At 40.8% G+C, this 27705-nt stretch overlaps 1 protein-coding gene across 8 annotated transcripts in view; it reads right to left on the minus strand.

Moving 5' to 3' along the window:
• The window catches only part of PHLDB2 (pleckstrin homology like domain family B member 2), a 243949-nt gene that overhangs the window by 8359 nt on the left and 207885 nt on the right, over nucleotides 1-27705 (minus strand). For 3 of the 8 annotated variants that reach the window (XM_070454904.1, XM_070454905.1, XM_020898773.2), the window contains 7 exons: nucleotides 25533-25622; nucleotides 22129-22272; nucleotides 21349-21534; nucleotides 19270-19410; nucleotides 17956-18055; nucleotides 10527-10734; nucleotides 842-932 (listed from right to left, as the gene is read on the minus strand). In XM_070454904.1, coding sequence (XP_070311005.1) covers nucleotides 842-932; nucleotides 10527-10734; nucleotides 17956-18055; nucleotides 19270-19410; nucleotides 21349-21534; nucleotides 22129-22272; nucleotides 25533-25622 — 960 coding nt within the window. The remainder of the gene's footprint in view (nucleotides 1-841; nucleotides 933-10526; nucleotides 10735-17955; nucleotides 18056-19269; nucleotides 19411-21348; nucleotides 21535-22128; nucleotides 22273-25532; nucleotides 25623-27705) is intronic. The other 5 variants (XM_070454908.1, XM_070454906.1, XM_070454910.1 and 2 more) reach the window with 4 other exon arrangements.

The following is a 27705-nucleotide window of genomic DNA, read 5'->3' on the forward strand; positions in this document are numbered from 1 at the left end:
AGCCTTTCTTGGATGGCTGTGGGTCCTTCCAATTCCTGTTGTTGCTCTGGGGCTTCCTGGCTGAAGGTCGCGGAGGAAGCAGCCTGGAAGTCAGAGGAGGAAGGGAGGCTCCCTTTCAGGCAGGATGCAAAGGCCTCTGGGGGATTCCTAAGGAAGTGCAGACTTTGGCTTGAAATACAGTCATGACAACGTGGGAGTTTTAATATTATAACAGTGTCCTGACCATGAACGGGCAAGGCAGGGAGAATGTGTGAAGACCTGCCGTTCCTCCGTCCCCCCGCAGGCAAACAAATGGGCCACTGAGGGGAACATGCAATGCAGAGAATTCATCATGCCCATACTATATACATTTTACACTTAAAAAACGGTAGTACAGTAAAGAGTTGTAGGGAACACCTCTCTAACACTCTCACTTTTTAGAAAAGAAAACGAGGCCAGTGGGATTTCCTCGTCGGCCCAGTGGTTAGTGCTCTCTGCTTTCACTTTGAGGGCCCGGGCTTCAATTCTGGTCAGGGAACTAAGACCCCAAAAGCCATTCGTGTGTGCAGTCAGTCGTGTCGGACTCTTTGAGATCCCATGGACTGTAGTCTACCAGGTTCTTCTGTCCATGGAATTTTTCAGGCAAGAACACTGAAGTGGGTTGCCATTTCTTTCTCCCAAAAGCCATTTGGTGTGGCCAAAAAATAAAAAAGAATAAAAATAAACTAAGGCCAAGAAAGGTAGAGTGACTATTCCAAGGTCCCACTGCTTATTGAGGCCTGAAGACAGTTTTCCAGTGTCAAGTGCAGGGCATCTTGAACCACCACATCACTGACCTCTGGCATAAAGATATTAGGCCTACCCTGGATTCAAGCAGCCTTGTCTTCTCTGCATGAGCCTGCTTCAAAAGTCTCTCCATTTCTTCTATTCGGGCAATATTTGAAGTGCTGGCACTGAAGAAAACACAAAAGCCTTTTAAGAATACTGCTTCTTACTAATGTCTTATCAGATACACACACACACACACACACACCCCAAGATCCAATATGAAATGATATTGTTTACAAGAATCATTAGTCTGATGAGGCAAGTCAATTCAACTCTGACAACTCTAGGTGAAAGTAACTTACTTCAGTTTAGAAGAGAAAATACAGGCAAGGGAAACAACACCACATAAAGTGCTCTACTCATATATAAGGCAAAACCAAATTATGCAAAGTGTGTTCTCAATATGTTTCCTCCAAAGTTTAGAAATTCTGGCCTGTAGGAGGCCTTCTCACTAGTTTAATTATTCAGAGATGCCAGACCAACAAAACTATCTCCAGAATCAACGCAGATGACCCCTAAGTTTGGCGATCACTTGATTTGGTTTGGGATCACGCGTCACCAGCTACTTTCTGGCTATACCTTCATGCTTCTGGCCGTTTTCTTTCTTACACGGTGATTTAAGATGGTCAATTAAAAAATGACTTCTCATCGATTCTCGGCCTTTTGGCTAAGATGAAGTGTAAAAAATGACTTCTCTTACAGGTGCAATAGAAGGGTGGTGGCCAGTTGTGTGAATAAAGCCCATACCACCATACCAATGAGAAAACTGCATTCAAGGTTTCAGAGCTTTAAAAGCAATGTCTCATGCAAGTATACTTGCATAGTCACTTAAATATGTTTTCTTTTTTAAAGAAATATTTTTATTTATTTATTTGGCTGCACTGGGTCTTAGTTGTGGCATGTGGGATCTAGTTCCCTGACCAGGGATTGAACCCTGGCCCCCTGCATTGGGAACACAGTCTTAGCCACTGAACTACCAGGGAAGTCCCAAATATGTTTTCTTTTCTAGACTCTCTTGGGTTTTTGTGCCTGTATCCTCCATAGCATAGAGCCTGGCACACAGTAGGGGTTCATGTTTGAAACACACATTCATATAAAATTAATTCATGTAAAAATGAATAAGATAAAAAAAATGAATAAGATAACTGTTAGCATAATCTTCTTAAACCATACTGTTGATCAACTCAAACCTTGGATGTTTCAAACACAGTGCTAAGAGTTCTTTTGAAGAGAAATGACCACAGTAATTAAGGACATATAGTTTATCTTAAAATCAGTACTGCACACACATGTTTATTGCAGCTTTATTCACAAATGCCAACACTTGGAAGCAACCAAGATATCCTATAGTAAGTAAATGAATAAATAAACCGTAGTACATCCAGACTATGTATGGAGTAGTATTCAGCACTAAAAAGAAATGAGCCATCAAGTCATGAGAAGACATGGAGGAACTATACATGGAAATTACTAAGTGAAAGAAGCCAATCTGAAGGGCCAAATATTTTATTCCTCCAACTATATGACATTCTGGGGAAAAGAAGCTATGGAGACAGTAAAAAGATTAGTAGTTACCAGCAATGTGAAGTGGGGAGGGTAGGAAGGGAGACAAGGATGAACAGACAGGGCATAGAAGATTTTTAGGGCAATGAAAATACTGTTTGACACAATAATGATGGATCACGATATATACTTGTCCAAATCCAAGAGTGAATCCATATAATTTGTAATTACGGACTTTGGGTAATAGTGCTGTGTCAACGTAGGTTCGTTAATTGTAACAAACGTACCACTCTGGTGGGGGTTGTTGATAAAAGGGTAGGGTATGCATATGTGGTGGGAGTCAGTATATGGGAAATCTATGTACCTCCCTTTCAGTTTTGCTGTGACTCTAAAACTGCTTTAAAAAATTAAAGCTAAAAAAGAAAAAAAAAACAGTACTGCCAGCCCGATTACAAAACGCATCCATCAAGGAGAAGGACAGCTTTAGTAACGGTGGATCCTCAGAAGCTTAACAATTAGGCTGACTTGGCAGAATGAATGTGGGCCAATTTTCAGCCCGGTGTTTTCTCATGAGAAAGACAGGAATAAAGCATATTTCCCCTCATACTTCAGTGGCCTGAAGGAGGGAGGTACAAAGGGATATGTTCCGTTCTCTTCAACCAGCAAGAGTGAAGAAAAAAACTCTTTAGGGACTTCCATGGTGGTCCAGCGGTTAAGATTCCATGCTTCCAATGCAGAGGACATGGGTGTGATACCTGGTCATGAAACTAAAACCCCATATGCCAACAGTGCAGCCCAACTGAATTTTCTGAAAACATCTCATAGAAAATGCATATTAACATTTACGACATCACATCTTCATAACTCTTAGGCACCTAAAGTCACTTATTTAAAAAATTACGATTTCAAAGTTCCTTAAAAAAAAATTCTTTTTAAAATTTTGGCTGTGCTGGGTCTTTGCTGCCGCACACGGGGTGACACGCCTGTGGCACGTGGGGCCTCAGTTCCTCAAGCAGGGGCTGAATCTGCGCCCACCACCCGCCCCCCAACCTCTGGACCATTGGGGAAGTCCCTACTTTGGTTATTTTGTTAAAAGTAATGAATTTTTATCCACGGACACCTACTTGTTCTCTATAGCTACACTTTTGCTATTGTTGATTTTAAGATTCCATTGATATGTAAAGCACTTTATTTAGCAAAACATATGCTACTCTATGATACTGCTATCTATCTGATACTTTTCGGGGAGGGGGCAGAACTGTACCTGCTGTGAGAACCAAATGCAATGTCGATAGGAATTTAGGGTGACTTGTCAGTATCAGGGCATGGAACAAATGAAATGTAATTTGGCGAGCACCTTGCATGCCAAGGGAGAAGCTGCAGTCACTGGAGACACACGGTTAATGTATTACCTGGAGCATAAGACACTCACTGGTTTCTCCAAATGGGAGTCGTGCTTCCTCCCATTGCTTCAACTTCTGACCTTCTTCAGAAGGCAGGCACATTTCTGATCTCATATATGATTACTGTATGATAACCAAATAATATGAAATCACTTGGCCACTTATGGAAAAAAGATGACCAGTTTTGCTTACTTTCTCTACTTCAGTTCAGTCCAGTCGCTCACTCATGTCTGACTCTTTGCGACCCCATGAATCGCAGCACGTCAGGCCTCCCTGTCCATCACCAACTCCCGGAGTTTACCCAAACTCATGTCCATTGAGTCGGTGATGCCATCTAGCCATCTCATCCTCTGTCGTCCCCTTCTCCTCCTGCCCCCAATTCCTCCCAGCATCAGGGTCTTTTCCAGTGAGTCAACTATTGATCTCTGTTCGTTTCCAAGGCAAACCATTCAATATCATGGTAATCCAAGTCTATGCCCCAACCAGTAAAGCTGAAGGAGCTGAAGTTGAATGGTTCTATGAAGACCTACAAGACCTCCTAGAACTAACACCCAAAAAAGATGTTCTTTTCACTATAGGGGACTGGAATGCAAAAGTAGGAAGTCAAGAAACACCTGGAGTAACAGGCAAATTTGGCCTTGGAGTACAGAATGAAGCAGGGCAAAGGCTAATAGAGTTTTGCCAAGAGAACGCACTGGTCATAGCAAACACCCTCTTCCAACAACACAAGAGAAGAAAGACTCTACACATGGATATCACCAGATGGTCAACACCAAAATCAGATTGATTATGTTCTTTGCAGCCAAAGATGGAGAAGCTCTATACAGTCGGCAAAAACAAGACTGGGAGCTGACTGTGGCTCAGATCATGAACTCCTTATTCTCTACTTGGCCATGTTCTATTTTATCAACTGAATATTATTTGTCTTATGTGACCAACTTTGGTAAAAACCCACAGTCATAAAGAAAAATGAAACTTTTTCAAGGGTAAAGGAATCTAAATAGTAGATTTAGTTTTCAGTGCTGAATAATACCTTTTGGCAAAATCTGAATTTGCTTTAGAATATTCACTTTAGAGGCAAGGGCAAAAACAGAAAAAGGAAGAAAAAAAGGAAACAAGACCATCATCATACAACAAATAAATAAAACAAAACAAAAAACAAACAAGACTGTCCACACAGACAGAAAACTTCTCCACGACTGCCTCAGCACACCGATGCTGCCGCTAAATGGAGAGCCGTGAGCCAGGGTATTTACTGCCAATTCATCTTCTTGATTATTTTTTCAGGTCAAGAAAACTATTACTCCTGATAAAATGTCTGATCTTCCTCTGCACAGTAGACTACCTGGTCCCTTTGCAAGCTTTGCCCTCCTCTGGAATTCTCTGGTTTTCTGTGTCTCTTCTGAGAGAAATCCCTAGAATAAAATGCAAATGCTGTGTTGATTCCCTCGGTTAGAAAGCAGAATAAAACAAAGGGATAAGAAGTATCTGAGAGTCTATTTGAAGTATCTCTTAAAACCAAGCTCAACCTTGGATGCCCTCAACCGCATAGGTAGTATTCAGTATTCATAGGTAGTAGGTAGTATTCAGAACATTACACCCTATGAGCTCATTCAATAATTTTAGCAGAATAGAACTGACTTTCAGCTGCTGTTTTTTCAGACAAAAGACCTGTTTTCTTAGCTTTATGTTTGTGTACAGTGTAACGATACTGAAAAAGTAAAAACATCATCTGACTCCAAGAATATTCCGCTTGACACAAAGATGGTGTCTCGACAAAAAGTGTAAGGCGAAGGTACCTGCAACTTGGAGTAGTTCTGTAATCCTATCACTGGCTTTTACGACACAATGAACCACAGGACTAAGTTTATGCTGCTGGAACTCCAGCATGGAGCTCCCTCTTTAAAACATGAATAATTTCAGGACATTTCAACACATCATTTTAAACAAATCTAAAAAAGAGAAAAGTTCTTCAATTCTTTATTTCTCTTTCTGTGTGTGTGACAGTCGCTCAGAGTCTGACTCTTTGCGACCCTATGCACTGCAGCCCGCCAGGCGCCTCTGTCCACGGGTTTCCCAGGCAAGAACACTGGAGTGGGTTGCCATTTCCTTTATCCAGGGGATCTTCCCAACCCAGGGATCAAACCTGAGTCTCCCGCATTGCTTTACCATCTAAGCCACCAGGGAAGACCTCTTTCTGCTGCTACTGCTAAGTCACTTCAGTCGTGTCCAACTCTGTGCGACCCCATCCCTGGGATTCTCCAGGCAAGAACACTGGAGTGGGTTGCCATGTCCTTCTCCAATGCATGAAAGTGAAAAGTAAAAGTGAAGTTGCTCAGCCGTGTCTGACTCTTGTGACCCCATGGACCACAGCCCACCAGGCTCCTCCATCCACGGGATTTTCCAGGCAAGAGTACTGGAGTGGGGTGCCATTGCCTTCTCTGAGACCTCTTTCTACCTGTCTTCGAAAAGTTCCCATTAGGATGTGCTCTCATACTACACATGCCAAACATCAGTTCCTTATTATCCATTTTCCTGATGTTTACCACATTTATTTTCCTTCATTAAATGGGTACAAGCTTATCTTAGAGTAACATGAATATTTTTAGGTAGATGGCACAAAAGAGAAATGTTTGTTTCTTTTCTCCCTCTTCCTTTTATTTATACTAGACCTTTGCAGGCATCTTCTACTTTGGCTTCAATTTTTGACATTCAGAGACTCTGACAGCACACTTAAACTAATGCTTTCTAACTGCGGTGTTGCGGAAGACTTAAGAGTCCCTTGGAGTGCAAGGAGATCAAACCAGTCAATCCTAAAATAAGTCAGTCCTGAATATTCATTGGAAGGACTGATGCTGAAGCTGAAACTCCAATACTTTGGCTACCTGACACAGAGCCGACTCATTGGAAAAGACCCTGATGCTGGGAAAGATTGAGGGCAGGAGGAGAAGGGGAAGACAGAAGATGAGATGGTTGGATGGCATCACTGACTCAATGGACATGAATTTCAGTAAGCTCCGGGAGACGGTGAACGACAAGGAAGCCTGGTGTGCTGTAGCCCATGGGGTCGCAAAGAGTTGGACATGACTGAGTGACTGAACAACAACAAATTAGTAACTTCTGACCATGGTGATTGGGAATCCATGACTCTAGCAGCACTGGGTCAGTTCTCGTGAAGTAACTATGGAAAACGGTGGTGGTCATAGGGAGCACCTGCCAGAAATAATGCTGTCCTCCTACTCTGGCACATCCAGTGGAGTTGTTCCCATTTAAAGAAAATGTAGGTGGGTGAACAAAAAGAGGTAAACTGAGATTCTGGTGGCTACTGTCCTGAAGTCTCTAGATCTAAGCTTCTTGCTGTTCACCGTTCAGTCACTAAGTCGTGTCCAACTCTTTGTAGTCATCCTCTGTCACACCCTTCTCCTCCTGCCCTCAATCTTTCCCAGCATCAGGGTCTTTTCCAGTGAGTCAGTTCTTCACATCAGGTGGCCAAAGTATTAGAGTTTCAGTTTCAGCTTCAGCATCAGTCCTTCCTTGAATATTCAGGGTTGATTTCCTTTAGGATTGACTGGTTTGATCTCCTTGCTGTCCGAGGGACTCTCAAGAGCCTTCTTCAGCACCACAGTTTGAAAGCATCAATTCTTTGATGATCAGCCTTCTTTATGGTCCAACTCTCACATCCATATATGACCACTGGAAAAACCACAGCTTTGACTATATGGACCTTTGTCAGCAAAGTGATGTCTCTGCTCTTTAACAGACTGTCTAGCTTTCTTATAGCTATTCTTCCAAGGAGCAAGCATCTTGGCAAATCTGATTGAAATGGCTCCCTTTGAGGTAACTTTCTGTACTCACTGCTATGCTGCTGTTCACCACCTTCAAATACGAGAGATGGAGTTTGAGGAGGGAATCATTCGAAGGGATGTACACTTATTTTTAGTTTTTGGAGGGGATAAAGGGGTAGAGAGCAGAAAATGGAGCAGAAAAAGCCACCAATATAGGAAAACATATAGAGTGTATTTATTTATTAAAGATGGCTCAAAAATAGAAAGGAAAAAAGGCCATGCTATCAGGGGTTCACCCAGAGGAATCCTGTTATAAAATATTCACAATTATTTGGGTAGGCAGTCTGATGTTTTCAAAATAACAACTTTCAAAAGTGCATAGTGTCTCAGAAACCCAGAGAGTCCCTCTGAGATCACTATACTAGGAAATGAAATGATCGCACCATCAACTTTTATTCCTCCCACCACTGTTACACAATAGTTGCCAAACTGCTGACTTTGGTGTCCCGTTATTCAAAAGTAACACATGCAATGGGTCAGTTTACTGGCATTTATGAATAATCACTCAACGTTCTAGGCTTTCTGGCCTGGGAACGTCAGCTCCTGGCACCCGCGCATGGCTCTCGGACACCCTGGTGGGAACAGCCAGTGCCTTACGAGAACACCCAGAGCAAGAGATGGATGCTTTGAGGCCTAGTCTTTCCACGCACTTTTTTAAAAAGTGAGGTACTGCATTTTCCAATATTAAATGAAGTGAAATACTCACCCCTCTGATATTAAATAATAATGGCAGCAAAAAATTATCTTTAGTCTTTACATAGTCCTCTCCTTAAATTTAAATTAAATTTCTCATGTGACAAGGAGAAATACCTATAGTTCTCATGGTTGCTTTAGTGTTTTCCCCCAAGAATTCCTTTCCTTCTCTGGTAGGATGTATTCAGTAGTATCAATATTTCACCTATTATAATGCCAGAATTAAAATACACTGTATTCTATATACCAAAAAATGTAGCATTTATCCTTCTTTAAAAAAAAAAATATCCGTTTATTTATTTCGCCACACCGGGTCTTAGTGGTGGCACATGGAATGAATCTCTGGTTGTGGCGTGTGGGATGTAGTTCCCTGACCAGGGATAGAGCCCAGACCTCCGGCGCTGGGCACGCAGAGTCTTAGCCACTGGACCACCAGGGAAGTCCCTGTTCTTCTTTTCCTCCACTCCCCAAGTTTCCTGGCTACAGTATCTGGTTAGATTTGGGTCTCTCAAAATCCTTTCCATTTATGAGACACTAACCCAAAGCTAAGCACACCTTGCCGATATTACTTTCTCTCTGTCTCTGTCACTCCTTTTTGGCGGGGCAAGGGGAGAAGCAAATGATTCAAAACTTTGTAAAGAAATTCTATATACATGATGATAATTTACCACAAAAATATTTAAAAATCCATCATCCTCTTGCACTCAAGGAACCATACACCATTTAGCAGATTAGCAAATCAGGACCTAGAGAGATCTGTGACCCACTTCAAGCAGCACAGTTAGCAGTCAGGTAAGGCCCAGAGAGCTCCTGTCCTTAGCCTGTGACTTCACTGCAATAGAGGAAGATTTGTTTGACGGTCATCATTCAATTAGTCATTTTCACTTCAGACACACAATTGCTCAATGGACATTATTAAACACTAGGTGTTCCTGGGGTTGAAATCATAATGGTTCTCAGTCAATTGAAACAGAACAAAAAAAGAAAAAAATAAAAATTGAAAGTATGTCTACTATATCCTGAGGTATTTATTCAGCCAACACTAACTGAATACCTACTATGTGCCAAGATTTCTGCTGAATGTGGAAACCAAAAGTTAATTAAACATCCTCCCTGACATTTAGGAATGTGCCAATTAATTATCGAAGAAAAATTTTTATACTGCAATGTGATCAGTGATACAATAGAAAAAAGTATCAACTTCCATGGAAACATGAAAGAAAGACATTCTCAAAGGAGAAATTTTCATGAGTTTCCAACTTCAGTTTGAGCTTAAATGGTGAGGAGACTTTCTTCAAGCTAAAGTGGGAGGGGGCAGGGGACGGTAAAGACATTTTGCAATGCTAGACACTCTCAACGCTCAGTATGCACAGGTTGAGGGAATATACAAATGAAAGGAAGAGCTGACTCTAGACAGTGGTGTGCTGGTAGATCAGCTCTCTGGAGTAAAACAAAACCCCTGATTACGTGGCGTAAATACTCCCACTGTGGCCAGTCCCAGACTATCAACATGACATCACTGATCAGAGTTAGGAGGAGGTGTGCACCTTTGACTCTTGCAACTGGTTTGAGTCAACTTCAGCTCACTGTTAGCTGTAGAGTTCTCTGTAAGGATCTGTGGAGTGCATGAGCATATAAACAAAAGAAACAGCAGACGACATGATTCCAGGGCTAGAACCAATATGGTCAAAGGCACAGAAATCTGAGAATCCATCGCCCTCTCAATGAATAAGAAGCTCTGGGCAGCGTAGCAGGACAGCATGGACGCAGTTGGGCTGGATCTAGAATGCCAGGCTCTGAGGTCTGACTTTACTTAAAAGGTTGCAAGGCATCATCACAAGCTCTTGAAGGAGCACTATAACTAGATTTATATTTTAGATGCACTTTTGGCCATGATCCCATAAGTCCACTTTTGCTTGCTTCAAAGTACGAACACAAATGGGAATGGTTAAATCTTTACAAGCAGTCCTAGTGAAGTTTGGAGTCAACCAACAGAGGCAAATCCATTTTGAAGCACAATATACATGTGAAGTCAGGTGTAAAGAAATAAAGGAGAAAATGGATTAGATGGTGTGTGACTGGCTCAAGTCACTCTGGATACAAAGAAAGTACTTTCAAAGACCACCAGGACACTCAACCCTCTTCTGTATTGTAGCTCTTTTTGTTTAAGAAATTTGGGCTTGTACATAAACATTGCCTCAGATTGATGGCTTTACTTTTTGAAACAAGCAAGTGCTTTTCCAAACCAGACACATTCCCCAGGAGTACATCTTACCTAGAGATATTGTCAGGTGAGCAGGCAGAGATGCTGGTCTCCATGCTGTCAGAGCTGTCTAGGCTCAGAGTATCAAAGGCCTGGTCCTTGTAGCTGTGATCTGGGTAGTGGAAACTGTTCAAGTAGACATTCGATTCAGATGCCGTGCGGTTGTAAAATTCAGAAGACTTCTGCCTTTGTCCTTCACTCATCTGTTGGTGATTATATCCTAAGGAGAGAGCCATAAATATGTTCGTATGCCTCATTTTTTCAGTCTTAGATCTTCTAAGACTCTCAAACCAGCAACCCAAAACATCTGCCTATGAAGTTGGGGCCTTGGTCTAATTTGTTTTGAAGCCAAGAAGATCAAAGAAACAGCATCATGCTCAGGGCAAGCATGAGTTTCAAAGAAGTGGTCTTGTGAGTGATTTTTTTTTTTTTGTCAGCAGATCACTTGACACTTTCCTATGCCATTTCTACATCTCAGCACAGCGGAGAACAATACATCAGCTCACATAGAAACCCACACACAAAACCAAAACAGAAACATAATTCAAGACTCAAATCCTCTAACAATAGCTGGGTTTAAGCAAAGCAAGATGACTTCTTTTTTTTTTTTTTAAGGGGTGTGACTCTTTTTTTAATTGTATAATTCATTTATACAGAGAAATCATTTGACTTCTTATGACAAGCGACACGAGGCTCTTAGGGTGTTCACTTCTTCAGTGGTATTCCAGTTTCAAAGGTACTTGATCTGGTCATAAAACAGCAAGTAGATCATCTAGGTGTAGGATCTGAGAAACCTGTATCACTAACATTTCTACTTTGCTTAATGTTCCAAATGCACGTTTTTCTCATTCTTTTTTTCTTCCAAATCCCCGTCTGCCAATGACTTATCTAAAACACTCAGAATCAACGATCCTTCCAGTAGCTGTGATCAGCCAATCAGTTTATTTTTAGCTCTCTTCCTTCTTCTGCCTTAACCACCAGCCTGCAGCCAGTTGGTGACAACCATATGAAAGGAGGGATCATATCCACAGGAGCAAAAGGGCCCCTGGTAAAGGGGCTTTCCTCACCCCGTACCTGCTTGGCTGGCACACCAGGCCACAGGCTTTACTTCGTGTTATTCTATGGCTTTCTTCTGGTAGCTGCTTTTGGGTATCACAAATCGAATTATCTTTTGTTTTAATTCTCTGTTTACCATGTACTCAGGAATCAGGAGGCATAGTGATAAACGCATCCCTCAATTCATTAAAATTTGTTCTTTAGCCAATACAATAGTTCACAATCACTTTCTCCCAGATCAAATGTACTACCAGGCCTGTTAAGACTATATATTTGGACCATCTGGATTTTCCCTGTTTTCTTGTACCCTACCTACCTTTCTATGAGGTTTTTAATTAGTAATGAAATGACCAAAAAAACAGGCCAGAGGGCAAAAGAAGGCAAGTGATTCCAAACCGCTTCCTCAGCTGTTGATTAAACATTTTCATTTAAAAACAGATGCCACATCTGTGATGCTTCAACAAAACATTATATACCAAAACTAAATCTGTAAAATGATTTGAGTTCCATGAGGGGTTTCCATGCCACTAGTTTAGAGCAGTTTAGATATTGAAGTTAAAATAAGTTAGTTCAGGTTAAGGCATTTCTGGGAAAATAAGTTTCCTTAATGTAAGATGTAACCATAAATTATAAACACACACACATATGTAAAAACTACATATCACTTTGCTAAGGAAAGATGCAAAACACAAAAGCAGACCATGAGGCTTTAGAGAGAACAGCTTCAATTGTAATGATTAATGCATAAAGCACTACAAAAGCCAGCACATTCATAAGTGTGGAGCTTGTGCCTTTTTTTTTCAATCTTAAACATGGCAAAATAATTCATTACTTAAATATTTACCTTTGATACTTGAACTTTTGGAATTACTAACTGCTCCTTTCAAATTGTTTCCAATTATTCATTATGGAAAAGGGAGGGACAAAAAATACCAGAGATTATTTGGAAAGGTCACACATATATCTTTGTTTACACTTTCAGAAAAGGCTTGTTGGCAAAGAGAAGTTCATGCTGGCACCAATCACATGGAAGATCCTCCCTTGTTTTAGTATGAAAACCAAATCCCTAAAGGACACCCTTGTCATTTAAAACACAATTGTCTCCTTGGTGATGACGTGTCACAACCTCCCTTCCCTTCAGTTTCCTCACAGTGAGGAAAAGCTAGTTCCTGTAATGCGATTATGTAACTATGCCCTGCTCCTCAGATAATCCAGGATTTTTTTCCCAAATGGATCACAGAATAAGAACATGAACTTATCACCTGCAGGAGAGGGAGACAGGAAACTAAAACGACTCCCAGGTTTCCGAGCGTGGGCACAAGCAGCTGCTGTTACAGCCTGCGCTGCTAGGACCGCAGCTGTGAATTCCCCAGGTCGCCTCGCTGTGTGTTTTATCTTATTTTATGTCTTTGCTCTGTGTCTCAGAGAGCCTCCCATCATCCCGGTGATAGGATAACACCCTGCATTTTCAACTTAAATGAAAAAGGCTGCTGCTAACAAGTAGCTTCCATGGCAGGATTTTGGTTTCCTGTGGATCCAGTATGAGTGGGAACATCCAGCTTAAGCAGCCCCTCCTTCCCCACCACCAGCAACACTCTACTGATCCCAACAAACTCACCTGTCACCTGGCTTAGCCTCCTCCTTCCTGAGCAATCCCCAAAAAAACAAGTGATCCCTGAAATTACAAATAAGGGTACGGACCTCTCCTTTGTGACCCTGGAACTGCACCAGCGTGATTCCTAGGAGCTGGTTTTGGGATCCAGGCTCTGGCCTGGCCATTTAAAGGTACAGATACTTTCAACAGAAGGATAGGATAGGGGCTCAGGAGAGGGAGGAGGGTTCCCTGGCAGCAGGCCCAAGGATGACTGCTGGTATAGTGAAGTAGCCCAGAAGAGGCGTGAGCCGGATTAAGCCTCCACTCAAGTGTCGGTGATCAGGGAGGGGGCCATGTATGTCCTGTTCAGCACCGAATCCCATTTGTTCAGTAATCAGATGTCACAATATAAAAGGTCACTGAGTGAATTCATAAATTTCAAATACACTAGTGACGAAATAAGGAAGTGGAATGCATTTACTGTTTCAGGTGTGGCAAAGTAAGTGGATTGGGGGAAAATGAGACTTTCCGAAATCCATGAGATTGCTTGGTTTTTGTTTTTCTTTTCAAATTATGTGGCAAGAATAATATTCAGCAGTGGGACAACATCTAAAGAGTAAAACGGGCCTTGTGAATACTCTAAACCCTTCTGACTGGACAGGAAGGGCTGTTTGAATTGGGCACTTTACAAAGGTTATAAAGTGAGACCTGGTAACACCTGAGGCTGGTCACTAAGCACAGCGCATACATGGAACCCAAATCAACTCAACATTCTTCACTGTCCCAGAAGAGCCAGTAGGTTGGATGTGCAAGGCCCATTTATTATTATCATTTTTAAAGTACCAATCCCTATGAATTCTGGCTAATTGCACCTGAAAAGTCCTTTGTGAGTTAACCACTGTGGGATATATAATCTTGCTAATGTTTTCTAAATGTATCTTATATACCTTAAAATGGTTATCTGGGCCTTAATACAGAAAATGCAATGACCTAAATTTGTAACCTGGGTTTAAGAGGATAAAATTAACCAGTATTTCTGACAATTTCTCACCTGCTGAGAAATTCATTCTTCCTAACCATAGTCCACAGCCGGAAGATGAAGGTGCAGGACAAGTCAGGAATGAGAAGAATGATAGAGAAAGGGAAAAAGATACAAGATCAAAAAGGGTGACAAGGGGACAGGAAAAACACACTCTTCCAACATGCAGTCATTGACAGTGTTAGTACCAATACCAGCTTGACAAGGGGAGATACTCATATTTTTAGATTAAATTTGAATTTATAGAGAAGAATTCAAGAAGTCAGCAAAACAAAAACAAGCTTCTGATACATGCATACAGTCAAAAAAGATTTGTTATAGAAAAAAATAGAGAGAGAAATCGTTACACATGTTCAACCAGAAAACAGGGAGAATAAAAACAAGAGTATATCTATAAAACAATTCTTTATTCCAAGAAGATGCTAACAAATAGCTTTTTAAAGTTAAGGTTTGTAATATGCCATTCAATGATTTGAAGCACAATTCATCCAACTTTATAACAAATCAGTTCTGTAATGCCCTGCATTACTATCACCTAGCCACATAAGAATCATTTGTTCTAGCCAGTCATTTAGACAGTTCTTCACTCTATACTGGGTTCAGTCCCTGGGTTTGAAAGATCCCCTGGAGAAGGGAAAGGCTACCCACTCCAGTATTCTGGCCTGGAGAATTCCATGGACTGTATAGATCATGGGGTCGCAAAAAGTCAGACACAGCTGAGCGACTTTCACTTTCACCCTATACTAGGTTTTAAGGCTTAAATGGAATATTAGGAGCCGCCTAAATCCTTCCATCCTCTCACATAGCCTGCTTTATTTATACCTGACCTTTATAAAGGAGAAACATCATATCTTACACTTAGCCTATACACAGTACAAGCCCACTCTTTGCTTTATCTAGATACTGAGTCTTATGAAGCAACGCTTCCGAATCACTCATGTTTCCTGCATGATCTGACCTTGCAATAAAAAACCAAGACAAAAAGGGTCATGCAGCTGCTTGTGAATGAACAGCAGCTGCACACAGCATTGTGTTTTTAGCAAATGTGCAACAATTTCCCTCTATTGTGTAAAAGAAATAATCATTAGACTAAAAATCCACCATTGTACAGTTTTAAATCTGATCATTTCTTAAAGATGACTTGACATGACCTTTTACTACTTGCTAGAAACAAAAGCACCACAGAGGGAGGTTGTCATACCTTTCTTGGACTTTCCTGCATTGGACAGAAGAAAAAGGACAAAGATTTCATTCATTCTAAAGCTTACAAAGGAACGGTTCACAAGTTGTACAAAAGCCAATAACCATTACCACTTTAAGAGTGGAGTTCCTGGGCTCTTTGCTTTAAACTCTGCTCTCAGACCTTTGCATGAGTCACACTGTCAGGCCTATCACAAGAGTGCTTATTGAAGGAAGGCTTATACTTACACCATTGTCCTTGATGGATCCATTATGAACAAGCAGCAAAAAAACAGGTCATTTAAGTTAATAGTGTAAGTCATGAAAATGATAAGGTCTATTTTATTTGAGTTCATGAAAAATGTGCAAGGTCCATTTCAAAGCCATGGACGTTTTACTTGGCGTTTGCTATTTTAATGGTGCCAACAACTGACAGTGGAACAATTCTAAATGAAATTATGATTCATCCTTCCCGGTCCTTGTGAGCCACCTGTATGGGTTTAGTAGAAAATGCTGCCAACTTTTACAGTCTGTTGTAGCTCTAAAAACTGCAGTCCCTACCCGCTCCTCCTCTAGGTGGGGGAGTCAAAGGTGGCAGGCTGGCCTCACAAGATATATCACATCCTCTTACATCAGCACACACATGATGCTTCTCTATTTCTTTGGGAACTGTCTCATCATCACGACATGAAACTCTTTAGGAGGAACGCCACTCAGAGCCGCAGCAGGGAAGGACTGAGGCTGCGGGCCTCTGGGATGCACACAAGACCTACCAGTGAAGAACAGGAGCACGAAAGAGGTCAACACAACAGATTTGGCAGATGGTACCTAATGGGACCTAAGGGAACTGGCTCAGTTTTTTCTCCATGAACCTAACATAGGGCATCCCATTATTTGAGGGGAACACAGATGAGAAAAATAGAGACCAAACATCCCTTCAGTTTCACCATATTCTCACAAGAATCCTCTTAAGTGATATTGTTTACAGCCCTTCATTTTTACAAATCTATTTGGTGTTCAGGTCTAGTGTTTCTTCCTCTCTATTTTAAGGAAAAAACTTTCAACATAAAGTATGTGTTGTGGCCAATCTGAACTTTGATATCTTCAGCCAGTGGGAAAAATATTCAAAAAGAAGTCTATAAATATCACAGAAAAATGTTCCAACAGAAAACATACTAGACCCACAAGTGAACAATAATAAATGAGAGCCAAATATACTCATTTATGTTTAATTATTTATAAACTATGGGATATTTTAGTTTATTAAGAAATTATGATAAAAAGAAGTTAAGTCAAATGCATTTTATTAAAATAAATAAAACCTCTCATATATTATAAACCACTTTTATGAATACCATAACTTCTATTAACTCTTAAATCACACTGTTAATGATATGAAATCCTCTTTCAAGGATACATATATATGTATGTACATCTCACTTAGCGACACACACACACACACATTATCTATACATGCATATATATACACCAGTATATAAATGTATTTTTGATGCCAATAGTGACTATTCTCTGGTGACATTAGCAAAGATGCCAAGCAGTCAGAATTGCATCCTGGCCACCTTAGAGGGAACAGCTTCAAAATGAACACGTTGAGAGGAAAGATGCCCATCATCCTGTCAGCATCCCACTCGCATCCTGGGCACAGCTCCAACATTGCATTTACATTTGATTGAAATGATCAGCTATGTTTCTGTCTTCCTCATGAGATGAGGGCAAGGATCATGTCATTTATTTGCATGTTTGCTGCCTAGCACCATACCTGCTCAAAAGTCAAGGCCAATATATGTTGACCTAAAGCCCCATTTTAACACAATAAATCTAATCTTCTTCACAAGAAGCTCACCTCTGGAACTGCCTTAGAGTATTTTCTTCTAGCCGTACACAGACTGCTTGAGAATCCCATTAGAAATGCAATGTATTATTTCAAAGAAATAGAACATGCTGGGAATCCAATTCTACCTGAAACCTAACGACCGCATTAAAGTTCAACCCACATGAGAAGGCCTGAGGAAAGTCTGCTGGGCCGCTGGTTCTCTGCGTTAGCTCAGTGAGTGAGTCGTTCCTCCAGTGGGAGAGTGGCTCGGCCACAAACCAGGGGAGCGACTTAGCCAAGTGCCCTGGTAACCTGTCAGGATCTCAGCGGTCTTTTTTCTCTTTCTTTCAATCAGATAAGAAGGTTAGTAATTTTCTAGGGGCCGTTCTGAATGGAGAGTTACAGTGCAATTATAAAAAGTGTCATGGGTATGTACCAGCCACGTGTGCATATAGGAAACTTATCTCGATACAACAATAAGGAGATTTATATATACATTCCCCCTCTAAGGGGACACATCAAGAGCAAAGCTGATTGAATCACTTTGCTGTAGTGCGGAAATTAACACAACACTGCAAACTACGCGTCAACAAGATTTAAAAAATAAAAATAAAAAAGTGACATCTAGGACTTTGGTTGATCCCCTGCCTAATGACCCCCAATTCTGTTCTGATTCCCTCTCCCTGAGAAATTCTAATGCTTGACAAAGGGCATGACCCCGGACCTGGAAGATACCTACCTCTGAGCATCCTCCGAGACTCTGAGTCCTTGGCCATGGTTGCCAGCGAGTGGGGGAGCACGCTGCCACAGCTGTTGCTCTGTCCCAGGGGCAGGTGGCCCTGTGAGAACCAGGAGGAAACATTCAGGCCAGCTGCAAGCCAACGGTCCTTTTGGACACGGCCACATCACTGCCTGCCTAGCTCCTGATTAAGCGCAGAAGGCAGCAAAGGCAGGTCTTTGCAACCAGTGTACTGATGCTAAATGGGACAGGCCAGTTGCTGTCACTTGCCCAGAGCTTCGCAGCAGCCTCAGCGTCACAGCCGTTCCTCCACAGGGAGCAGTTTCAGAAGCGAAGACAGATGGGAAAACACTGTCTAACCCACCTTCGAGAAAAACTCAGAAGCCCTTCATGCGCCAGGGGCAGAGAGTGGATGCAGGGACAAGAATGCATGCACGTCATGCACAAGGACAGAGGCGATCCACACATCACAAGGGCACCAGCTTCCATCTGCTCCTAGCGATCAAGTGGGCTAGAAACTGGAGAATACTACTAGCTGTCCCGGCGGTTTTAGCACTCTTTTAAAATAACAAAATCCTAGGGTAAAACATTCTGGGAACACCAGTTTATAAAACAGATAAAAAACAAAGTTATTCTGATGAAGGGCAGGAGAAGGACTCCAACGTCTGTCCCACTCGGAACCTCCTTCTCTCTTGCCCTTGCCTTCATCCTGCCATGACCCTTCAGGCAAGTCAGCAGAAGAGGAACAAGGGCGACCCAGGCATCACACCACATGGGCTGACATTCCAGCTTCAGTGCCAACCAGCTGAGGACACGTGGGCCACTCACCTAGCTTCCTTCCACCTTAGTTTCTCCATGTGTACAATGGGGACACTAATCAGATTAATACCTCTACCGCATGGTGTTGGTGAGTTTTACAGTGAAACAATATACCTAAAAGGCATAGCCCAGTGTCAGGTTCCAAGAAATGATCCAATAAATATTGTTGCTAATAATCCTAGAATCCAGAGCTTACATGCTCCAATTTCCAGATCTAGAATGCAGCCCTGGGCATGTGTCATGAAAATGAATGCCACTCACCACTTGTGTGGTGGTGGCAGAACATACCCTGGACCAGGTGCTCTGGTCCCAGAGCATACAATTCCAAATGTCCTCTGAACGGGATAAAAAGTGCAATTCAGTTATCATGTCTGCCCAACAAGCAAACTTAATGGTCTATTATTGAGCATTATCTTTAAGGCCTTTGCATGTCAGTCAACCTAAGGCCAGAAAGACTCACTGATGGTGAAGCCCGTGATTCTCCCCATGTCCTACCTTTGGGGTGGTGCTTCTCCCCATAGTAGCACTGCTGAAATGTGGGGATATGGAAGGTGTGGTTTTCTTTCGAGGCAAAGTGTCACTCAGATAGAGGCCTTCCTGGTGCTGTTTTTTCCTTTCTTCCAGACTTCTAAAATGCTTTAGGTGCAAATGTAAAGCAAAATAGCAAAACTTGACTAATTGAAACAGGTCACTAAAGAAATTAAGAAGTATGCATTTACAAAGAAGCTTTGGAATTTTAACACAGACTTGAAAAAAATTGTTCAACTTATGTTCACTAAGAGACCTGGGCTAACATTTGGTAAGACACATAGATATGAGAAGAATTTATTACTGAACCTAGAAAAATTCAGAAAAATCCACCTGTCCCTTTGACAGTAGTGCCGGCTGCCTTGGGGCCTCAGGACAACTTACAGGTGATTATGGTGGCTGACATGTGGATGGCGGAACAGTCAGTGGACAAAGCATGTAAGCAGGCCCCCCGTGTCTGTCTGGACAGTTCTGTGTGATCGCACAGCTCCCAGAGCGAGGAGAGTAAGAAACGGGAGAAGGACGAAGACGAAGAGAAAGTACAAACAGGGAAATTGGCTTAAAGATGGAATCCTGTTTCAATTACATAAACACACTCCAAATCCACATAGTGTTTCCATAGAAGGCATCCTTCTAGACTGAAAAAAAGATCTTGACCAAGGAGCCTCCACAGCGGTCCCTCACATTTAAAAATCCTCCTGTTGACCATTTCATTTTTTTTTTTCTTCAGACTCGTAAGGCAACATTTTGCCAACTTGAAACTTACCCACATTTTTCTTGGCCTTCCCCAAAATGTCTTTGATAGGAAAGTTATTTCCTAATTAGAGGTTCTTTAGGTTGGATCATTTTAATACTAAACTCGGGCTTTCGAAATATCTAAAAATTAATGCAACTCTGAGATATCAAATTTGCTATCAATCTTCCAACATTTCAATCATGAAGAATATCTGCATTTTAACCTAACAATTATCTATTTATACTAGATATTTATTAACCTAAAAGTACTGAGGAGATATGGTCCTTTAACCAGAGATAATAGATAGGAAAGGTAGCTTTAAGAAGGGTAAAAGAAAGGCATAACAGACCAGAACTCACCTACTTAGGGAGGCCTACTGACTGACACCTTAGGATCTTCTGGGGCCAAATCCAGGTAAGGGTTTGATTATAGTTCAAAGTTTCAAAACAAAATGTTTGGTGGCTCAGTGGCTAAGCCATGCTCGACTCTTGCGACCCCGTGGATGGGGCCCACCAGGCTCCTCCGTCCATGGGATTCTCTGGCAAGGATACTGGAGTGGGCTGCCACTGCCTTCTCCAGGGGCTCTTCCTGACCCAGGGATCGAACCCGGGTCTCCTGCATTGCAGGCAGATTCTTTATCACTGAGCCACCAGGGCAGTTCATGAGTATTCACAAAATGTCCCAAAAGAGGGCAACACGTTTGGAATAAGAAATTATTTATTTTAAAATATATAATAAAAAACTGTTGTTCTATGGACCAAATGCACTGCTTGTGATATGACTCTGGACAAACTGCTTACCAACACTGAGTCTCAGTTCTTTACACATCAATACAGAGATAGTTCATATTTCATGGGATTGTTAGAAGGAAGAAATGAGACATCTGTAAAATGCTAAGGAAGTTTTGACTCACAGCAGAGGAATGGTGTCTACTATTATGGTTTCAATAATGTGTAAGGAAAATATTTTGTGTTGACCTAGCAACTTTGTATACCATGGATTTTATGGAAATAATTATTATGATTTTGAAAAATACCTGAAGTTGCAACATTTTGATTGAATGGGAACTGAAGCATGAGGATGTGAAACTAGCTCCAAAATATCAAAAGCCAGGAGTGGACAGTCAAGGTCTCAAGCTCTCTAACAATCCCCACATTCTTAGGGACAAAACAAATGTTCTTTTTAAAAAAGGAGTATGAACCTTATCTTTTTAAAAAAATATCTTTGGAAAAACCGAAGAAAAGATTTCTCATCAGTAAGTTTGTTGTCAAGGTAAAATTTCCAAACTCTAAATGCCAGTTCCTAATTACCTGCTGGTCCGGCTGCTGTTGCCTTCTGTGTTTCTTAGCTGGTAGAGGAGGAGGTGTGTCATTTAAGGGAAAAGAATCGACAGAGGGAGCCATGACTTCAGGCCAAGGGGCTGACGGAGGTTCAGTGATAGGATGAGAAGAAAGAGTGGAAGGAAACATAAATCCAGAACAGACAGACGATCTTTGCTTTAAAGAAGAAAAAAAAAGTATTTATGTGTCCATATGAAATGAAAGAATAAGAGGAAGAAATGAAATTGATAATCTCATTGTTCTGTTATCTTATATGTTACTCAAGGAGTCATAAATGACAGGGAGTAATTAGCCTCGTGTTCAAATCCCACACTTGGATCAGTAGGAGGTATTTTAATTTACTATTATTTGTCTCTCCCCAAATATTTTAAAGCAGCAGAAAATTAAAAAGAAGTCTGTACTGTAAAACAAAATCGAATATAAAATCAAACTGGAAAGGTGCTTCAAACCTACAATTTTAGAAAGTCTCTTTGTTTCTAAGAAAACTAGGCAGGGCTAAAGTGCTAAGATATAGTTTACTCTTCTGAACTTCCTTCTCCTAGTACTCTATACTCTGTACCATATTTCATGGTTTCAAGTGTTATTATTAGTAGAGCATTACTTCCCAAATTGGTTTTTCAAACTGAGCATCACTCCAGCCCTCTGGTCAACCAGACATATCTTTGCCTCACACTTCACCTTTTTGTTAACCATGGGTTAATTTTTGACATGAGGAAAGCAGTGAATGAATGAAATGGCATGCCCACACACCTCTGAACTTTGTGGCTGGCTCATCAGCACAGCTGTGGTAGGCCCAGTGGCAGCGGCGTCAGCATCAGCAGGGAACTGAGTGGAAGGGGGGAGATTCGTGGAACTGCCACATGGCTCACTAATTTCATTTACAATGATATAGCCCTAAAAGGAGGAATTGATAAATTACACATGAGGAAAGCAAGAGCTGAAGCATGCGAGAGTATTAATGCTCCAGGACAATGGAGTTAGCTCAGAGCATCACAGCCAGATATCTGTGGTATTATCAAATGTTTCATTAAGGCAATCATCAGTTATTAAAATGGATGTATGATGCTTAATCTTGAAAAATTGTATTTCCAACATTAAAAGTAAATTTTCAGATAAAATCAAAATGACTTTATTATAAATAACCCAATACCTTTGATTTAAAAATATCCATCCATATCAGCATTCATTCTGTTGACTGAATAAGGTTGTCACTACACAGCACTTAAAATAATCACACACAAAAATAAATCTGAGACATGAAACCGACAACGCAACCACTCTCGCATTCAAGAGACTTTTCCATAAATCTTTAAGATTTTCTCTGTTTCTTCTGTTGCCTGACAAACTAGAGAGTGAATAAATATAGACCAAGTACTACTGACTTTTGCACTAAGACATTTATAAAGCAGTAATTTATTTGTAATGGAATCTAGCTTTTAGGCATCTCAACAAAATGAAAATAAAAAGGACACTATTCTCCTGTGAGCCTTCCCTAGCAAGAGAAGTGTACACGTGTGCGCGTGCGCACATACTCACACACACACCCCTAAGGCAAAGCTGCAGCTCAAGAGTGTTTCAGTTTAAGGCAACTTCCCTCGAGGACAGGGAATTTTCAGTTACTTTTAAATTCAGTGATTCAGTTGTGGCTTCAGCTTAGAGAACATACCCACGAATCAAAATCTTTGAGAATAAAAATTTCTGAATTTACATTTGAGGAAAAGGCCCTTGTAAATTACCACGGAAAGTAATTGTACAGACCATTCACATTTTCACTACATGAATAAAATAGTATGAAAAAAGAATAAAGGGTATAAATGAGCAGCTCTCTTTGAAGAGTAAATTGTGTTGAATTTAATATTTGAGCTCTACTTGTCCAGCAATCCTTTCAGACAGTGGCTCCAGGAAAGGTAAGATGTTGTTATGCTGGTGAAGCAAAAATCCCAGACTGGAAAACAAGATTTTCACTGAGAGTTTATAATTCTGGCCAAGTAGAGAAAACCAGAGTTGACTGTTCATAAATTGAAGATATCAAAATCCTGCTGAATTTAGTTTTGCACTTCAGAAAGGGGCAATAGGTAGTATGTAAAGTTTTATAAGATTAAATTTAAGAAAGGAAGTTGAAAATTGGGTTTTCAAATTTATTTTATCTCTGATAATGAATGAGAATGAAGAGTAGCAACTTGAGTTATTCTTTGGCTAAGTTGATAGACTCTTTCAAAACCAAAATTTGATTCCTATATGATTCACATAATAACCTATTATAACTGTAATAACCTAATACCTGTATTAACTGTAATAAACTAATTAATTGCTTAAAAATGTATGTCATTTTTCAAAAGTGGGACTTATTTAAAAGAGTTGGATATAAATTCATCATTCTTTTAAAAAAGAGAGAGAGAATGAGAGAGTGGGGGGAGACAGAGAAAGATGAGAGAAAGAAAGAAAATCAAAACATCTTCTGAGCCAAGTCTGCTAGACATGGAAGAGAACACATAGCCACACAACAAACAGGAGAGTTGCAGACACACAAATACAGTCAAAACACCAAATGGGCTTTCAACGCCCGGAGGGCTGCAGAGAAAAAGAGTGACTCTAATAGGAAGGGAAAGATTTCATTCTTCCGAGAGGTAAAGAGACCTTAGACCCTATCTAATGCATTTGTAAGCCACAAGCCCTTCAAACTCATGTCCAGAGTCAAACTGCATACCTGTCTACTTAGACCTACTCTTTCCCCAGTCTTCTCCATCTCAGTAACAGCTACTCACCATCCACCTCATTATTCAAACTAGAATTTTTAACAGCAGCATTCCTGACAATGCCCTTAACGGACTTCACTCCCACATCCAATCTATCAGCAAGAACTGTCAACTCTACTTCCAAAGCATTTCTGCATCTAGCTGGTTCTGTCCATCTTTCTTTATTTGTTCAAATTCAAGTCACCAGCACCTCCAGCTTATACTGCAATCACTGCCACACTGGTTTTCCAGCAGCTCTTCTTTATAATCTGGTAGAGCAGCTCAGAATGATCTTAACAAACGGATCTCAAATAATGTCACCTCCCTGCTTAAAACCACTCAGTGGCTTCCCATCCACATAAAGCAAACCATATTTCTTTAACACGACTCACAAGAGCCGACCCCTGCCCGCCTCACTGACATAATCTTATTCCTCTACACTCCATTCACAAGCATCCTTTATGCAGTGAATCTGCATAAAGTGAATCTGCCAGTTCTGTGTTCTAATAACTCCATAACTGAATGGTCTAATAAAGCTTTTGTGGAAACATTTCACAAAATGCTTCCAAGGTACGTATCAGTACATATCAAGTCACACCTATTATGTGACGAGCATTTACTTCACACACACACACACACATATATATATATATATATACACACACACACACACAGAGAAAATATTTTCTATGAAGGAATTCCTAACTTTGCTGTCTTTTTAAAGCTGTTTATAAAGTGGTTTTTGCTATTACGAAAAATTTTATGCGTAAGCAAGCTTTTTCTTTAGCTTTTTGAAAAAAAAGATGAAGAAAACCATTTCTTTCTGGTGAGGGTTCTAATTTTCCAAATTAGTTAAAATATTTTACCATGATAGCAGTGTAGCTCTATAAAAAGACACTTTGGAAAGGGCGGTGATGGGGTCTTGGGAAAGATGAACGTTTGAGATAAAGAGGGCGTATGGCTTAATGTAAACAGGATTTTTCGAATTTAGGGCAAAATAACCTAGACAACACGGGGGGAAAGGGTAGAGATGTCTGGGGCTTTTCATGTCCCAGAAGACGTAGGAAAAAGAGAAGAAAGTAGGAAAGATGAGAAACTGAGAAAGGAAAATGCAAGATGAAAGAAGAGGTATTAAGACTAGTTTTGGTTTGGATCCTAAATGTTTGAAACCCCAAAGTAACCCACAGCATCACTATTAAGCAAAGTGTAGACACACACACACAGCATCTGCATCAGACATAGAGACAATCCCTGAAATTCTCAAAGCATAAATCAGGAAAGGCAGGAAAACCTCAAAGCACTGAGTGCTTTCAGAAGTCACTTCAGTTCATGTTTCCCAGTCAGCTAATCCCAGAAAGCTGAGGTACATCTCCTGAGTTCTATGGTGATAAGGAGTGGACATGTAAAATCACAGCTTACCTCTTTCAGAGTATTGGGGGTGACAGGAAACCCTTTCCCCCCAGAGAGGCTGGAGTATTTCTTTTCCAAATTACAAAGATTTTCCTTTTCCTGAAGAAACACAAAATCTATTAAGCTGAGTCAACTGTGTAGTTTCCTGATGACCAACAATGTCACTCGTTCATGGGACTTACTGACTCTTCATGTAACTTCTTTTGTGAAATGTTTCAATTGCAGGCTTTTGTCTGTTTTTAAAATTTTATTTGTTACTACTTTTCAGTTTTGGAGTTTCTAATACATTCTGGATACAAGTCTTCTGTCATTTACTCCTTAAGAAATCTTTGTTTACTCTGAGGTCATGAAGGGTATACTTGCCCACCTGTATTCTCTAGAAACTTTATCTTGCTGATTTTTATGTTTAGGTCTACAATCTGTCTCCACTTAATTTATACGCAAGTTATGAGGATAAACAGTGTTGAGATTCACTGTTTCCCTGTTTGCCTAGTTGATCCAGCACCACAGGCTGGACTTTCCTTCCCCTTCTGGGTTGTCTTGGAACCTTTGTCAAAAATCAATAGAGAGTATATGTGAGTCTATTTCTGGACTCTGTTCAGTTCCTCTGATCTATACGTCTATTTGTATGCCAGCAGCACACCCTCTTAAATGCTGCAGCTTTACAGTAAAACGTGAAGGCAAATAGTATAAATCCTCCAACCCTGTTCTTGTTCAAAGCTGTCTTGGCTATGCCATGCCCTTTTTATTTTCATATTCGTTCAATCCCCATCATCTGTGATGATTGCCTTCTATAACGTTGCCGTGAACACCGAAGTACTGAACACTGACCCACTGTTCCAAAGGGATAGAAGGTTGGGTTGCTGTGGGCATCTGGTCACAATATTTTCATCAACTGATCACTACATAACTTTGTCTTAATGTGTGTTTCCATTTAAAGACAACTTATTTAATAGACAATGTTGATTATTAACATTAAACTCATAGCCAACAGCACTCTAATTCCTACCTGAAAGCTGTTTATCTAACATGTATTTTCACCATGAGGCACATCACAACCATCCTGCCCTTAGAACATCAGACAATACTTTAGCACTTGTGAGGCATTTTAAACAGTAAAATCACCAATGAAAAGCACAAAACAGGAAAACATGGCCCCAAATGCTCTACAAAAAGGACTCTGTTCAAGCATGAGAGCAAAACAGAAGGGAGAGTGCCGTCCTGTTCAACCTCAGCTGAGAATGTGAACGTGCACTGAGCGACTTCCCAGCTGAGAATGTGAACATGCACTGAGCGACTTCCCAGCTGAGAATGTGAATGTGCACTGAGCGACTTCCCAGCTGAGAATGTGAATGTGCACTGAGCGACTTGAACTTTTCACTGTTCTGTGCTCACCTGTCCACCAATGACTGCGTGACAACCATTGATCTCAGGGTTACCAAGGTTAGTGACTAGGGAGAGCTACAAACATGGAGCGCGTGGATAATGAGGATCAACTGCAAATTTCAGCATCACTGGAATTTTTATTGGGGTTGAGGTGTAGCTATAGGTCAATTTGGGAAAACAAAAATCTTAAGGCATAGTTTTTACAACAGAATTATATAGTTTAACAAGGAGATCTTATTTCTACTTCGTGCTTACCCATTAAAAATCTATCACTAAGATTTTTTTTCTTTTTTTGCTAAAATTTCAGCAACTACTTAAATATTATAAGTTACATGATCGAATTTAAGTTGTGCCTTTGAATTTTGTGTGCAAAAGGTCGTGGGGAACCTAATAGCACCAGAGTTCACCCCCAGAGCCAAGGGTGGGGCTGGAAAGTCCAGCTTCAACTGGAGATGACCAGGTGCTGAAGAACAGGAGGAGGGGAACTGCCAGGGCTTTGCGTGGGTGACAGAAGCACTGTAAGTGACTCATGGTTGCATGTGAAGGGTGTTTTCTCTTCTCAACCTAAACATGGCTAAGCAGCAAAGAAGGGAATGAGTGCTCCAACTCCATTTCTTCTGGATGGGACCATGGTGCAGCCTTGTCTTTAATCCATCATTTGAGATTTTTCTCTCCTGCACTCCACTCTGAGTCCATCTCATGTTTTTATGATCCCAAGTGTCCCATTTCTAAGTGGCCTTCATGCAAGGCCCAGTCCTGAGACTAAGCCCATCAACTTTAATGTTTGGTCTCTTAT

The sequence above is a fragment of the Odocoileus virginianus genome, chromosome 25 (assembly GCF_023699985.2).
Source record: "Odocoileus virginianus isolate 20LAN1187 ecotype Illinois chromosome 25, Ovbor_1.2, whole genome shotgun sequence".
NCBI lineage: Eukaryota > Metazoa > Chordata > Mammalia > Artiodactyla > Cervidae > Odocoileus > Odocoileus virginianus.